The sequence below is a fragment of the Hemiscyllium ocellatum genome, chromosome 4 (assembly GCF_020745735.1).
Source record: "Hemiscyllium ocellatum isolate sHemOce1 chromosome 4, sHemOce1.pat.X.cur, whole genome shotgun sequence".
In the NCBI taxonomy this organism is placed as follows: Eukaryota; Metazoa; Chordata; class Chondrichthyes; order Orectolobiformes; family Hemiscylliidae; genus Hemiscyllium; species Hemiscyllium ocellatum.
In genome coordinates, this window is record NC_083404.1 from 106,791,011 (window position 1) to 106,807,625 (window position 16,615).

At 42.4% G+C, this 16,615-nt stretch overlaps 1 protein-coding gene across 1 annotated transcript in view; it reads right to left on the reverse strand.

Annotated features, from left to right (window-relative positions):
• Nucleotides 1–16,305, reverse strand: part of tmie (transmembrane inner ear) — a 129,509-nt gene extending 113,204 nt beyond the window's left edge. The window contains exons 1-2 of the mRNA XM_060824048.1: nt 16,170–16,305; nt 14,581–14,636 (exon numbers count right to left, since the gene is read on the reverse strand). Coding sequence (XP_060680031.1) covers nt 14,581–14,636; nt 16,170–16,305 — 192 coding nt within the window. The remainder of the gene's footprint in view (nt 1–14,580; nt 14,637–16,169) is intronic.
• Between the last annotated feature and the right edge of the window lie 310 nt (nt 16,306–16,615).

Genomic DNA, 16,615 nt, shown 5'->3' on the forward strand with positions numbered 1-16,615 from the left:
TGCCATCCTTACCTGATCTGGCCTACATATGATTCCAGACCCACAGTAATGTGGTTAGGTCTTAAAGCCCTCTAGCAATTAGGGATAAATGCTGGCCGAGCTGGCAATGCCCTCATCCCATGAATTAATGAAAAAAAGGCAGTGAAGCAGTCTGTTGAAGACCTTGAGAACTGGACTGTTTCAGTCAGCACTGCACATTGCAGTTGAAAGAGAGAAAATGAAATGACAAGGTCCACTGATAAACTGGGCCGTGCAGTGCAATCTTCCATCCCATGAACTTTACTCAGCATCCAGGCACCGAATCTCACATGGTCAATGCGCTACAACTGTGACTGCTGTCCATCTAGTGGGGGGTGTCCTTCCATTAAAATGCAAGCAGTGTGCCCTTCTTCAATTTAAAACTATATATATATATATATATATATATATATGAGCCTACCCAAGCACACATCATAGATCACAGAGTCATAAAGCATGGAAACAGACACTTCAGCCCAACTCATCCATGCCAACCATGTTTCCCAAACTAAACAAGTCCCATTTTCATGTGTTTGCCCCTTATTCCTCTAAACCTTCCCTACTCATGTACCTGTCCAAATGCTTTTTAAATGTTGTAACTGTATTATTTCCTCTGGCAGTTCAATCTACACATGCACCACCCTCTGTATGAAAATGTTGCCCCTCGGGTCCCTTTTAAATCTTTTGCCGTTCCTGTAAAATTTCACTGTCAGGTAACCATCTTGACACCATGCAGAGTCAGGAACCTGATCCTAAATAGAAATACACTCCCATCACCTCCCAACCTCTCGAATAACCTCACATATCTCCACCCTTCTCCCCAGCAATGTTTCCCCATTTAACATCTATTAAAGGGATACCCTGTTGTAAAACCTTCACCAGTGACAAAAGGATATTTTTAACAAACTGCTGCCCTCAACACACAGCAAAAACACAGAGGCAGGCACTAAAATTGGAGAGGGAAATAAATTTCCCAGCATTGAAACAGTGACAGTGTCAGGAAGAAGAAAATGAAGCAAGAGAGGAAACAAGGGATCAGAATATGTGTTTGAGGAGCTGCATGACCTCCAAGTGTTTTTCTGTAGCGAACATTTGTCTTTCTTGTTGAGTGGCCAGGGGATCCAGGCCTCCTGAGACAGTGACAGCACTGCCTGTACTAACCAGTAGCACCAAGGCAGCTCAATACCACAATGACGCAGAGGATAGGGTGTCAGTGAGAAAGGAAGAGGAAACAAATACGTAACTCACGTCTGGATCCAGGAACTGAGAAGATGCAGCTGAGATAAGGAGAGAAAGCAGGGCCGTGACAGTGCTGATTATCCTGAGGGCTGAAAGGCAGCAGTATGGGTCCTCACGACACGCCATTCCCTTGTATGCTCGCCTTGACCCAGAGGCGATCAGGATAGTTGCACATCTACAAGCAGGCACATTCACACACCGTGAGAGGCTGAGTGATTGATGAGGAGAAGCTGGGCTCACAGACTTCACATCTGCCCCTGAATCAGCTGCCTTCTTTATTTTATTTCACGGTACACAGGGCCTGCACTGCACCCTGGGGAAATTCATTAATTAATTAAATGAATCTCCTTTTACACACAGGCTGTACACAAACACTAGTTAAGGAAACCATGAGTGCTGATGACTGGCGCAGAATTCTTCCGTGCCAACAAAAACATGTTTCAGTTTTCTCTGCAGCTGGAAATGTTTTTGCATTGATCTCTGCAACATAGCAGCATGACAAGAAGTAGCTTATACTGAGGCTGTGTCCATCTCCCTGACTGATCAGTATAAAAGGAACAGGAGCAGAAGTAGACCATTCAGCCCCTCAAGCCTGTTATATAGAGCATAGAACATAGTATAGTACAGAACAGGAACAGGTGCTTTGGCCCAACGTGTCTATGCCGACCACAAATAAATTAATCCCATTTGCCTGCACATGCACCAAATCTCTCTATTCCCTACCTGTAAATATGTCTGTCTAAATGCTACTTAAACTTTGCTAATATATCTCTTCCTCCCACTTTCCCTGGCAGCATATTCTAGGCACCTATCACATTCTGTGTTAAAACTTTCCCTCACACATCTCCTTTAAACTTTTCCCCTCTCACTTTAAACCTATGTCCCCCAGCATTTGACATTTCCACCCTGGGAAAGATTTTTCAACTTTCCATCCTATCCACGCCCCTCAGCAAAAAACAATCTAGCAACATTCTAGCAAAAACAATCCAAGTTTGTCTAACCTTTCCTTATAGCTAATATGCTTCAATCCAGGCAATATCCTGGTAAATCACTTTTGCACCTTCTCCAAAGTCTCCACATCCTTCCTATGATATGGTAACCAGAACTGCACACAATACTCCAAGTTTGCCCTAACTAAAGTCTTATATAGCTGCAAAACGACTATATACGCAAAGCCCATTCAGTGAAGGCAATCATACCACATGCCTTCTTTTCCACATTGTCCACTTGAACTGGACTTGAAGCTCAAGATCCCTCTGTATATCAGTGGCTGCTCGGGGTCTGGCCATTAATATACTTGCCTCTTGCATTTGACCTCCCAAGATGCATCACACTTGTCTGGATTAAACTCCATTCGCCATTTCTCTGCCCAATTTTCCAACTGATGTATATCCTGTTTTATCCTTTAATAACCTTACTCACTATCCACAACTCCACCAACATTTGATTCATGTGCAAACTTACTACCTGCATTTTCATCCAAGTCATTTGTATATATTACAAACAATAGTGGTCCCAGCACGGATAATTGTGCAACACCACCGGTCACAGACCTCCAGTCAGAAAAACACTCCTCCACAACACAGTCCACCTTCAATGACCAAGCTAATTTTATATCCAACTTGCAAACTCACCATGGATTCCATGTGACTTAGCTATCAGGATCAGCCTTCCATGAGGGACCTTGTCAAATGCTTTAGTAAAGTCCATGTAGACAACATTCATGCCCGACCTATACCACTTGCCCAAAAATCTGAATCCAATTTGTGAGACATATAAGGCCATCCTGACTATCCCTAATAAATGCATTCCTCTCCAAACGTGAGTAAATCCTGTCCCTAAGAATCTTCTCTGGTAATTTCCCTGCCACTGATGTAAGGCTCACTGCCTATAGAGTCATAGAGTCATAGAGATGTACAGCATGGAACCAGACCCTTCGGTGCAACCCGTCCATGCCAACTAGATATCCCAACCCAATCTAGTCCCACCTGCCAGCACCCAACCCACATCCCTCCAAACCCTTCCTATTCATATACCCATCCGAATGCCTTTTAAATGTTGCAATTGTACCAGCCTCTACCACTTCCTCTAGCAGCTCATTCCATACACGTACCACCCTCTGTGTGTAAATGTTGCCCCTTAGGTCTCTTTTATATTTTTCCCCTCTCACCCTCTAGTACTGGACTGCCTGGCCTCAAGTAAAAGACTTTGTCTATTTATCTGATCCATGCCCCTCATAATTTTGTAAACATCTGTAAGGTCACCCTGCAGCCTCTGACCCTTCAGGGAAAACAGCCCCAGCCTGTTCAGCCTCTCCCTATAGCTCAAGTCCTCCAACCCTGGCAATATCCTTGTAAATCTTTTCTGAAGTCTTTCAAGTTTCACAACATCTTTCCAATAGGAAGAAGACCAGAATTGCATGCAATGTTACAATAGTGGCCTAACCAATTTCCTGTACAGTCGCAACATGACCTTCGAAGTCCTGTACTCAATACTCTAACCAATAAAGAAAAGCATACCAAATGCCTTCTTCACTATTCTATCTACCTGTGACCTCACTTTCAAGGAGCTATGAATCTGCACTCCAAGGTCTCTCTGTTCAGCAACACTCCCTAGGACCTTACCATTAAGTGTATAAGTCCTGCTAAGATTTGCTTTCCCAAAATGCAGCACCTCGCTTTTATCTGAATTAAACTCCATTTGCCACTTCTCAGCCCATTGGCCCATCTGGCCAAGATCCTGTTGTAATCTGAGGTAATCCTCTTCGCTGTCCACTACACCTCCAATTTTGGTGTCATTTGCAAACTTACTAACTGTACCTCTTATGCTCGCTTCCAAATCATTTATGTAAGTGACAAAAAGTAGAGGACCCAGCACCGATCCTTGTGGCACTCCACTGGTCACAGGCCTCCAGTCTGAAAAACAACCCTCCACAATCATCTTCTGTCTTCTACCTTTGAGCCTGTTCTGTATCCAAATGGCTAGTTCTCCCATTATTCTGTGAGATCTAACCTTGCTAGCCAGTCTCATATGAGGAACCTTGTTGAACACCTTACTAAAGTCCATATAGATCACATCCACCGCTCTGCCCTCATCAATCCTCTTTGTTACTTCTTCAAAAAACTCAATCAAATATGTGAGACATGATTTCCCACATACAAAGCCATGTTGACAATCCCTAATAAGTCTTTGCCTTTCCAAATACATGTACATCCTGTCCCTCAGGATTCCCTCCAACAACTTTCTTACCACCGAGGTCAGGCTCACTGGTCTATACTTCCCTGGCCTGTCCTTACCACCCTTCTTAAACAGTGGCACCACGTTAGCCAACCTCCAGTCTTCTGGCACCTCACCTGTGAGTAGCGATGACACAAATATCGCAGCAAAAGGCCCAGCAGTCATTTCTCCGGCTTCCCACAGAGTTCTAGGGTACATCTGATCAGGTCTTAGGGATTTATCCACCTTTATAGACATCCAGCACTTCCTCCTCTGTAATATGGACATTTTGCAAGGAGTCACCATCTATTTCCCTGCAGCCTATATCTTCCATATCCTTTTCCATGGTAAATACTGATGCAAATACTCATTTAGTATCTTCCCCATTTTCTGTGGCTCTGCACAAAGGCCACCTTGTTGATCTTTGAAGGGCCCTATTCTCTCCCTCGTTACCCTCATGGCTGATCCATACCTCAACTCCATTTATTCATCTTTAATCTACACTTCTCAATACCTTTACCAAAGAAAAAATGATCACAGTCTTCAAAGTTTGAGTTGATGCAGCAACCAAATCCTGCTGTTTGAAGAATGAATTCCAGGTTTTCAAAATGCATTAACTCTACAATTATGAAGCTTGTATTGTCAGATTTCATCTGTTTGTTCTTGATTCGCCACCAAAGAAAATAATGTCTCTATATCTATCATATCAAATAAGTTTATTATTTTAAAGATCTTGAGTAGCTCACTCCTCAATCTTCTAAATTCAAGGAAATATAAGCCACATTTCTTCAGTGTCATCATAACAATGCTTGAGACCCTATTAAGGTTCTGATTCAATCTGTACTGTAACATCTCCAAAGTATTATGAATAGTCCCTGGTGATGCTCCTTAATTCATTATGTTTCCAGACAGGATGCCCCGAGTTGTTATATTCTCATGTGCAGAGACATGACTGTCCCCCCTTGTTTACTCACCCATTCCCTATGTGAAGATCAACTCAATGGTCCAGTTCCTCTTTTCTCAGCATTTCCACATTAATCAGTACCCATATCATCCACACTAATCATTCAGCCATGTATTCAGTCTCTGATTTTATTTATCCTTTTCTAATTTACTCATGGCTCAGGCAATATGCCAATATTTATTAATCTTGTAGTTCCACATTTTGATTTAGATCTCATGTGGTCATACTCCCTCAGTAGAACCGTTTACTTAGTCCAATCTGTATCATTGGTGCTCATATGGACTGCAACAACTGGATTCCTCCCCTCCCAATCTAAGTTCCTCTCAAGCTCTGTAGACCTGTCCTTACTTTGGCTCCAGAGACAAAAATATGCTGGAATCCAAAGTAGACAGGGAGGAGGCTAGAAGAACACAGTAAGCCAGGCAGCATCACGTCGACTTCTGCAACTCCTGACGCTGCCTGGCTTGCTGTGCTTTTCCAGCGTCCTGCTTGTCCACTCCTTTTCCAAACAGGTAACATAGACTTCAGGACTCACATCCTCAGCTACAGAGAATAATATCCATACCCCTAACTATTTTATTGTGGGCAGCACGGTGGCACAGTGGTTAGCACTGCTGCCTCACAGCGCCTGAGACCCGGGTTCAATTCCCGACTCAGGTGACAGACTGTGTGGAGTTTGCACGTTCTCCCCGTGTCTGTGTGGGTTTCCTCCGGGTGCTCCGGTTTCCTCCCACAGTCCAAAGATGTGCGGGTCAGGTGAATTGGCCATGCTAAATTGCCCATAGTGTTAGGTAAGGGGTAAATGTAGGGGTATGGGTGGGTTGTGCTTCGGCGGGTTGGTGTGGACTTGTTGGACCGAAGGGCCTGTTTCCACACTGTAAGTCTAATCTATACTGTCTACTGTGTTAGGAGCAGGTGAGAATAGGGGTGTATTGGTTTCCTCCTCTTGTCCATTCTTTTGTTGGGTACAATAAATATTTAAAGTCTTTTTAGGCACAAAGATATATCTCTCTCCAATTCAAATGTAGCTTTCTAATTTGCAACACAGCAGTAAGGAGACAATTACCAGGTTTTCTTGAGAGAAAGAACAAGCAAGTTTATTAGCTGCTAACGCTGAGAAAAAAAACATGATGCAACATCAAATAAGTACACACACACACACACACACACACACACACACACACACACACAGATGAGTTTGTTATGTTGGATGAAGTCAATAGCATTGACATTGCAAATTGAGATTCACATAGGTTTTGCAAGTTAACAGAAATTCCGTTTCTTGCTTCCCTGTGATGGCAACTAGTTTGTAACAAGAAGTGAAAGGTTATTGTTTTCTTTTTACCTGCAATGCAGGGGTTTTTAATGGCTGTCCTCAAGCTGTGACCTTTGCAGCAAATTTGTCCACACACCAGCACATCAGGCTACTAACACATCCTGATCAAAGATTGCAGTTGTTTTATTTTAATGCCTGTTTAGTATATCCCTAGAACAATAAAAACCTAAAAATAACTATCAACTTATCACCTGTCTAGAATCAAATCAGTAGGAGAGCTTATGTGGCCCCCTAAAAGGTACAACATTCCAAGATTTCACACGGGAAATTTTTCAGCATTCAAAACTTAATGAAAAGTCACCTGACATGAAACATTAACTCTGCTTTCTCCCCACAGATGCGACCACACTTAATAATTTTCATCCAGTGATCTCTATTGTTGTGTCATTTTACTCCCATGTCAAAGAGTCTGAATTCAAAAGCTTGGTCAAGGAAAAGGCAATATTGAGAACTACCTTCTGAATTGGGCTTTTCTAGAATAATGTTTTTTACTTGCTCCGACTAAATGCTACAATGTCTGGTATTCAGTGATATAACAGGCTCTAATTTTGTTGTTATATTATTGAACTATTGTTTCGTACACTCCACTATCTAAATGCTCATCAGTCTCCTCCACAATCTTCTCCACACACGTTTCTAACATTTAAATAGTTAGATTTTAGGCATCTACTTAGCTCTCTGTGTTTTTCTTTTCCTCTTTGAGCTGTTCAAAAATCCAACCTTGGTCTTTTTATGACTCATCCAAATGCCATTCCTCAGAGACATTATCCTAAAATACAGTGTCAGATTTCACAAATGCTCTAATGATACCTAGCTCTATCTCACAATCATTTCTCATGACCCCTCCAATTTCTCAATACTTGAGCAAAGTTCAGTCCTGAATGAATTTCACATAGAACATTGATAAGGAAAAGGCCATTGTCTTTGGTTCCCTCCCACACAATCTTCTATAATTCTCTCCCATTGCTTGGCTATTGTCTCAGACCATTGACTGGTTACAACATTGGTGTCTCTTTTGACCTTAAGATGAGTTTTCCACCCAATATCTTCTCCAGTTCAGTGGTCATTTATCTCCACCTCTGTAAAGTTATTTGTGTTCACAACTGCTTTTATTCATCTGTGGCTGAAACTGAGTGACATTGACTCACAGAATCCCAACTCTATTGATTTAAAATTATTTCTTCTTCAGCACTCCACCCCCCCCCCCTCCCTCCTTAGAATGCTCCAAGCAGTCTGCCATTTTCCAGGCCTGGGATCACTCATTAACAATGAAGTGATGGGTCTTGAATAATGTCCATTGAACAATGAGAGACTGATAGAAGGGACTGAGACAGAGATAATAATTTGAGAGAGATTTTTCACAAGACAGATTGATTTCAGTGGAGAAACAAATATAAACTAGAAAAGGTAATAACCAATTTGCAAATGAACATAAAAGAGATAACGATGGAACAGCAAATCAGCTTGAAGGGATATATGGTCTATTCTTGTTCTTAAGTTCTTGTAATCTCTTTTACTTTATGTGGTTGAAGAACAAATGTTTGTTAGATCTTTAGAACATCTCTTCTGCTCTGCTTTGAATAGTGACATGGGAATCACCCGTTAAATCAGAGGGGTCATTGGTTTAATCCAAAAGACACCATATCTAAATCCAATGCCTCTTCAATGCTGTACAGGAATGTCAAGTGAGCTTTTGTCTTCAACTTCCTTTTGCTTTATAATACAGGATGGGTTTTGAAAAACTTGCAGCAAAAATGCAAGTTTTTAAAATACCAATGGGCCAATTTTACATTGTCAGGCTTAAAGAAAGGACCTCATGATTGACCTTTGAATGTAGTCATAAAAATATGACGGCATTTTGTGAAAAGCAAGCTTCTCCAAACAGCAATGAAGATACCTAAGTAGTTAATTTGATGGATTTGATTGAGGAAGCACACTGGGAGAACTCTGCTGTTCTTCTTTGGAAGAATTATCATTGGCCCTTTAATGTCTTGCCAGACAGGGAAATGGGGATAATTGGCATTTTTTTCAAGAAATCATAGACAAATTTGGAAAATTATCCTAAGTAAACAGAGGCACAGCCTATGATTAAACACGTTACTGCCTGGAAGGGTGCTAATTTCTTCGATTGCAGTATAAATAATTTCTCTACCAAGCTTAATCATAGCTGGTTTGTGGTGAACCTCTGGAATTGATGCTCCAGGACCTCAACCTAAATCTTCTTGATGCCTGAGTATCGGCTGTGACATCTTTGCTGAATGTGTCTAGGAAATTACTGAAGAATACCAGCCTGATGTTGACTAAATTTTCTGAGGAAATATAGCTAAGATAGTAAATTGTGAATTGGAAATAATGAAGCTACAAAGGAATATAGGTAGATAAAGTGTGTAGACAAAGTTCTGGCAAATGGAGTATAATGTAGAAAAATGTAAAGCTGTCCATTTGAGCAGGAATGAAAAAAGAAGCAATATCTAAAGGGACAGAGACTGCAGAGCTGTGAGATGCAGAGATATCTGGGTTTCATGAAGTATGAAGGGGTGATTCAGTGGTTAGCACCGCTGCCTCACAGCACCAGGGGCCCATGTTCGATTCCAGCCTCAGGCAACTGTCTGTGTGGAGTTTGCACATTCTCCCCATGTCTGTGCGGGTTTCCGCCAGGTGCTCTGGTTTCTTCCCACAATCACAAAGATGTGCAGGTCAGGTGAATTGGCCATGCTAAATTGCCCATAGTGTTAGTCAGAGGGAAATGAGTCTGGGTGGGTTACTCTTCAGAGGTCGGTGTGGACTGGTTGTGCTGAAGGGCCTGTTTCCACACTGTAGGTAATGTAATCTAAATTGCAAACGTTCAGTTTTCAGGTAGAGCAAGTAATTGGGAGTAATAATAGAACTATATCATTTATTACAAGGGGAATTGAAAATATAAGTAAAGATGTTATGCTTCATCTAAGCAGAATATTGGCAAGATTACATCTGGAATACTAAGTATACAGTTTTGGTCTCTTTACTTAAGGAAAGATGTAAATGAGTTCAAAGCAGTTCAGTGGAAGTTTATGAGAATAATACCTGGAATAATACCTGGTTGTCGTATGAGGAAAGGTTGGATAGACTAAGCTTGTATCTCGTGGAGCTTAGACATGTAAGGGAAGGCTTGATTGGGACATACAATACCTGATGGGTCATGACAAGGTGAATGAGGGCAGAATGTTTCCTCCTGTAGGAGGGATTCTAGAGGTCACTGTTTAAAAATAAAGGGTCACATGTTAAGACAGAGATGAGGAGATTATTTTTCTTGCAGAGTGGAGTGTTTGAAACTTTCTTCCTCAAAAGCTGATGGATGCAGCCTTTGACTCTTTGTAAGACTGAGATGAGTAGATTCTTAACAAGTAAGGAGGTGAAATGTTATTGGGGTAGTTAGGATTACAACTAATCAGATCAGACATGATCATATCTAATGGGAGGATGGGCTTGAGAAACCAAGTGGCTTACTTTCACTCCTAGTTTGTATGCTCCATATCACTTTTGCACCAAAATATTTTTTGCTCTTGTGTAATATCTAGTTCAGTTCTGGATTCATGCAACTTTACGCCAAAACAAAAAAAATTGGAGATGGTGAATGAATGAACTGACATCATAAAATTTTATTAATCCTTTGACACCTCTGTAAACTACAACAAGCTATTAAATTATCCTTTCCTCATAGCTGCTGTAATTGGACTTTTAACCTGTTTATGACAGACTACAGTTTCTGATCTCACCCTTCCATGGATAAAAATGATCATCCATTCAGCATCACATGCTCCTAAAGGTAATGAATTGTTCTCACTGATGAAATTCCATGAGGAAGTAAAGTATAACAAGAGTGAAAACAGGCGCTGAATGAGTGCTGTTAGAATGATACACATCACTTTGGAAGTATAACTTTAGCACACAATGCTTTACCTAATTGCTAATGACCATAATTTCAATTTGTTTAGAGATCCTCCAAGTTTACCTCTAACATGATGTTCAGACTAAGGTTTGCAGAGTGGTATGATCTCTTCATATTCACTGGAATTAGACGTATGGAGCATGATGGCTAATCCACAGTGGAATAATTTAAGATAGTTCAGTGACCTTGTGAAAGGGCCCACAGATTCTCTGACGTCTTCCTGGAGCCCCTAGTTCAGAGGGTGGTGGTGGAGGAGACATGTCTTGTACACAAGGGAAAGATTCCACCTTGCCCTCATGTTTTTTTTAGCTTCCCTACAGTGTGGAAACAGGCCCGTCAGCCCAACTAGTCCACACCGATCCTCCGAAGACCTACCCAGCCAGACCCATTCCCCTACATTTACCCCTGACTAATTTAATTTAGCGTGGCCAATTCACCTAACCTGCATACCTTTGGACTGTGGGAGGAAACCAGAGCACCCGGAGGAAACCCACGCAGACACGGGGAGAATGTGCAAATTCCACAGTTGCCCGAGGCGGGAGTTGAACCCGGGTTCTTGATGCTGTGAGACAGCAGTGCTCACCACTGAGCCACCATGCCACCCCAAGATATAGGGGCAGAAATATGCCATTCGGCACCTCAAGCATACCCTGCTGTTAAATGATACAATGATTAGATTCCCTACAGTGTAGAAACAGGACCTTTGGCCCAACAAGTCCACACCGACCCTCCGAAGAGTAACCCACCCAGACCCATTTTCCTCTGACTAATGTACCTAACACTACGGGCACCTGGAGGAAACCCACGCAGACACAGAGAGAATGTGCAAACTTCACGCAAGCTGGAATCAAACCTGGGTCCCTTTCACTATGAGGCAGTAGTGCCATCCACTGAGCCACCGTGCCGCCCGTAGCTTTCTCTTCTTCAGCAGCTGGTACTTTTCTGCCTTGTCTCATGTCCTGCTCCCATTCCTCCCACAGTTGATGACCCACAGCATTCTCTTTCTCCTTGGCGTCTCCAGGAACGTAGCAATAAGGCACCGAATTGATTTTTTAGTTGAAATCCTTAGAGAACTTTGGCATAAAGTAGTGATTGAGTGTGGATGAAGTCTTGATGGTGTATGAGAAAGTGTTGCAACAGTCCTTTTCAAACTCCCAGCAATGTCAGTAAAAGGTGACACACTTTGAAGTAATAGTTGAAAATCTCTGCAGTAACCTGTCAGTCCTAATCAGCTCGTGTCTGCAAAGAGAAGGTCAAGAGCCATTCACTAAAATGCCATGTATCCCCCGAACCAGGCCTAGAAAGCAAATAAAGTGTCAATCTGCCCCTTGCTTGTCTTATGAGGCGAGTTGGAGCATCTTTGGCTGATGTTCCTTAGAGTTTAGAAGAATGAAAGAAGATCTAAGATCTAAGCTGATAAGACGTTAAAATGAATTGACAAGTAGACATACAGCGGAGGTTTTGCCTTGTGGGGTAACCTAGAATGAGAGATCATAGTTTTAAGCTCGGGGTGTTAGATTTAAAACAGTGTTGAGGACTAATTACTTCTCTCAAAGGGTGGTGAGTCTGTGAAATTCACTGCCCCTGAGAGCAATGGATACAAGGACACTGAATAAATTTAAGGAGGACAGAGACAGATTTTTATTTAGTACAGTAATGTGTTAAAGGTTTATGGGGAATGGGACAAGTGTGAAAAGTGGAGTTGAGATGAAATCAGAGCTGAAAATGTGTTGCTGGAAAAGCGCAGCAGGTCAGGCAGCATCCAAAGAGCAGGAGAATCGATGATTCAGGCATGAGCCCTTCTTCAGGCCTTGAGATGAAATCAGCCATGATCATCCTAATTAGCAGGCCAGGCGCAAGGGGCTGAATTGCCAACTCCTGTTTATAGTTCTGATGTGTTTACCTTCTTGCCAAGCTTCAACTCTTTCAATCAAGGCAGTGCCTCATGTGAGATGCGATTTGGCCACATCAGAAGCTCACTAGCACTTGAAGTGTTCAAGGAATATCGTCCTCAAGATAGCACGATTCAAAAATCCTCAGCTGTCTTCCGTGAACTGAAGCTGAAAATTAAAACATAATTCAAATATAGAACATTAACCAACCTGCAATTTAATCATCCCTTCCTCCCTCCTCCCTCACCACTTGGCACAAAATTCAAACCACAGGAGGTCTTTCTCTCAGTAAATGGTGGGTTAAAATGTGCCAATCCTATTTTTAGGCAAATGCAAGTGACATTTCAGAGGACATACAACTCATAAAGTTCTGCGATGCTTCTCAATAAGTGCTGATGACTATGGGTCACAGTACATAGATGTACTTTTCACCTAAGATGTACTGTTCTCAGTTTAACAAGGATTTCAGATGAGCCAGTTCGTGCACTGTGACCACCTGACCACCTTCACTCTCCCCCTCAAATAAATAATTCAGCCTCAGAGCAAATGAAATATCTCGAGACTCACCTTTTGAAGAAGTCATTGAACAGTTTCCATGACCGGGAAAGAAACCTCATTCTCTATTCACTGATGGATAGGAAATGGAAATGTTACAACAATGCGTTAGAGAACCAACTTCTATTTTACACTTAGGGCACATTGGGACACTCCTATCTTAAACTTTGCAAGCTGCTCTGGTGCCATATGGGCCCTGTGAAGTACCTTCAATTGAACATCTTGAGTCCTATTCCAGATGGAGATCTGGCATTTTCCCAGATGTCCTCCCACGTCTCTGAGGAGACTTCTACCCCAATTTTTGAGTCCAGATTTTATAAAGTTGTTCCATTTCCTTCGACACATTATTACCTCGCGAGTGATAGAAAGTACTGACTGAGGGGGCACCCAAGCCAAAGCACGGTTCACTCCATATCCAATTTATAAGGATTGACCATCAATGTAATCTTTTTTTATATGAAGTCTTGTACTTGAAAATAAAGAAAGACGTCCCTGCTAGGTAACCCGAACTTCTGACGCAACTATTCGAAGGACATCATGATCTCCCCATCAAATAGATCTCCCAAGCAGGAGATTTCTCTGGACTCCCAAAGTTTAAAGCCAGCATCTATCAAGCCTGGCTGAAATGCCAACATTCCCACTATAGGAGTGAGGGGGGAGGTTTTCTGTCGGATCATCCTCCAAGCTTTGATTGGGTTGAGGACATCAGGCTTTTATAATGATCCGTGACAGTTCTCATCTTATCCATAAACAATTGGTTGATGAGGGGGCATTTTGATGGGAAGCCTCGATATCCAACCAAATTGATTGTGGATCACGAGAGGCCCAATCAGCCACATATGATAGGAAGGAGCTCAGTTGGTACTTCCTAAAATCTGGGTAATCTAGACCCCCACTTACCTGTGGGAGCTGCAATTTGTCTAATTTGATAAAGGGCCATCTATGACGCCAGACAAAGGAACCGAGCGAACCATAAAGCCTATGCAGCACTTGCCTCGGCAATATCAAAGAAAGCATTCTCCTGGGGTATAATAGGCGAGAGAGAACATTCACCTTGACCAGAGATATTCTTCCCAACCAGGATATCAGGAGATCTTCCCAGTGCCAAAGGTTCTGCCTTATTTTCTCTATCAGATGCACATAGTTAGCTTTATAAAACTGATCAAATGTCGGGGTAATAGAAAATACCTAAGTGGAGCAAACCTCCCTGTGACCACTGAAAGGGAAAGCAGGTTCTATCCGCAAAGTTGGATATGCTGGTAAGACCTCCCACTGGCATAGCTTCTGATTTCATAAAATTAATTTTGTACCCTGAAAAAGTACCAAATAAATGAGCCACTTGTATTAGGCGGGGCACAGATGTCAATGGATCAGCTGAGAAAAGAAGGATGACATCCGCATAAAGAGTAATTTTATGCTTGCTTGATCCTACCTCCGGGGCCGTTATACTGGGGTCCATCTGGATAGCTTCCGCCAGCGGTTCGATCACTAGTGCAAATAATAGTGGCGAAAGAGAGCACACTTGATGACAACCTTTGCCAACACTAAAACTACCTGACCTTATGCCGTTAGTAAGCACCACTGCTTTTGGGTCATTATATAACACTGCGACCCAATTGGTAAAAACCTCTCGAAGGCCAAACCGCTCCATGATATGAAAAAAGGTACAGCCATTCCACCTGATCAAATGATTTCTCTGCATCTAGGGAGATAACGAAGCCTGGTATCGCTCTTTGCTGGCATGCCTGTACGTATTTAACACTCTTCTAATATTATGAGTAGATCTGCAACCCTTAATAAACCCCGTCTGATCCTCTTTTATGATAAATGGCAATACCCTCTCCAATCTTTATGCCAGCATTTTCGACAGGATTTTAAAGTCCACATTCAGTAAGGATATAGGCCCGTATGAAGTACAGTCGTCTGGGGCTTTCCCTTTCTTGAGGATGAGAGAGATATTTGCTTCTCTCAAGGAGGGTGGGAGACTACCTTGTCTAAATGAATAATCGTACATGTCTATAAGTGATCCAGCCAGTTCATCTATAAACTCTTTCTAGAACTCAGTCTGAAATCCATCTGGCCCAGATGCTTCACCACTCTGGAGCTGCTGGATAAGAATGGCCATTTCTCTACTTTTCAAGTTGAAAGGTGAGAACACCTAGCCAAATCCTCCCAGATGCAGCTTCAAATGCTCTTTGTCAGTTAGGTGTGTTTTCTGTAAAAGGGCTACATCGACCTTCTCTTTTTTAAGACTTGACAGTGTCTTTTTCCTTTTAATTGGAGAGTAACTCCTTCTAACAGTCCAGGTGCACCATTTAAACGAATGACTAGCCATGATTGCTCAGGAAAATCTGAGCCCCCCTTCCCCCACAGGAGGAAGAACCCGACTCATAGAGCATTGAGTAGAAACCGTAAACAATTCATATAAATTTTGAAAATACAACCTTTAAAACTGCTAGATCAAAACTATTAAAAACTACTCCTAAGAAATAACAACATAAAACATAACTAAAAGGAGACTTTCCCACTTGTCCACAGGGGGCACTCCTACCATCCAATAATCCCACCATGACTCCTTCCCGCTGGGACCGTGTCCTTGCCCCAGACATCGCAAAGTAAGATAAACAGATGGCAATATCTTATAACAAGGAAATTAAAAGTGGGTATCCAACCCACCCTTCCACACTATTACTCTGGGCGTTCTTGACAAAGCAGCAGCATATATAAAATTATGATACCATCATATATTAAAGGAGAAATCAAAATCACCCCCCAACAACCAGGTAAACCGGGCAGATTATAAATAAAGATAAGAAAAAGAGAGAAAAAAGGGAGAAGGGGGAAAAAGAAGGATAAAACAAAATAATTGTCCATATAATTCAGTCCAATCAGTCTATTTAAGAGTGTCCAAAAATTCTTTTGCCTTTTCCGGCGATCTGAAGTTATTCACAGACACTCTGTGACTGAAGCGCAATGTTGCCAGCTATCTCATGGAATACTGAATATTCCGATCCCTCAGACGCGTCTTTACTTTGTCAAATGTCTTCTTCTTGTGTATCACGACCAAAGAGAAGTCCTGAAAGAGCATTATTCTTGATCCCTTGTACACCATTGCTTGGGGGTCCTTCCCCAGTGCTCTGGAGGCCTCCAGCAACATTTGTTCGTCTCTGTAGTGCTGGAGTCACATTAGGATCAGGTGGAGGCACTAGTCCAACCGGGGCCTGTGCACTGTGACCTGGTGGGGCCACTCGACCAGCACTCAGACTACCTCACACTCCAGCCTCAGCAGTTGTGAGAGCCACTGCTCCAGAAAATTAACAAGCTGGACTTCTTCTTCCCATTGAGGAAGGCCCAGCAACTGGATATTCTTCTGATGACCTTGATGAGTCCGTTGTTCCGCCCCGTCCGACATGCTGCCCGAGGCTCTGGATCTCCAGGCTTGCCTCTGCAGATAAGTCCCCCGGGGA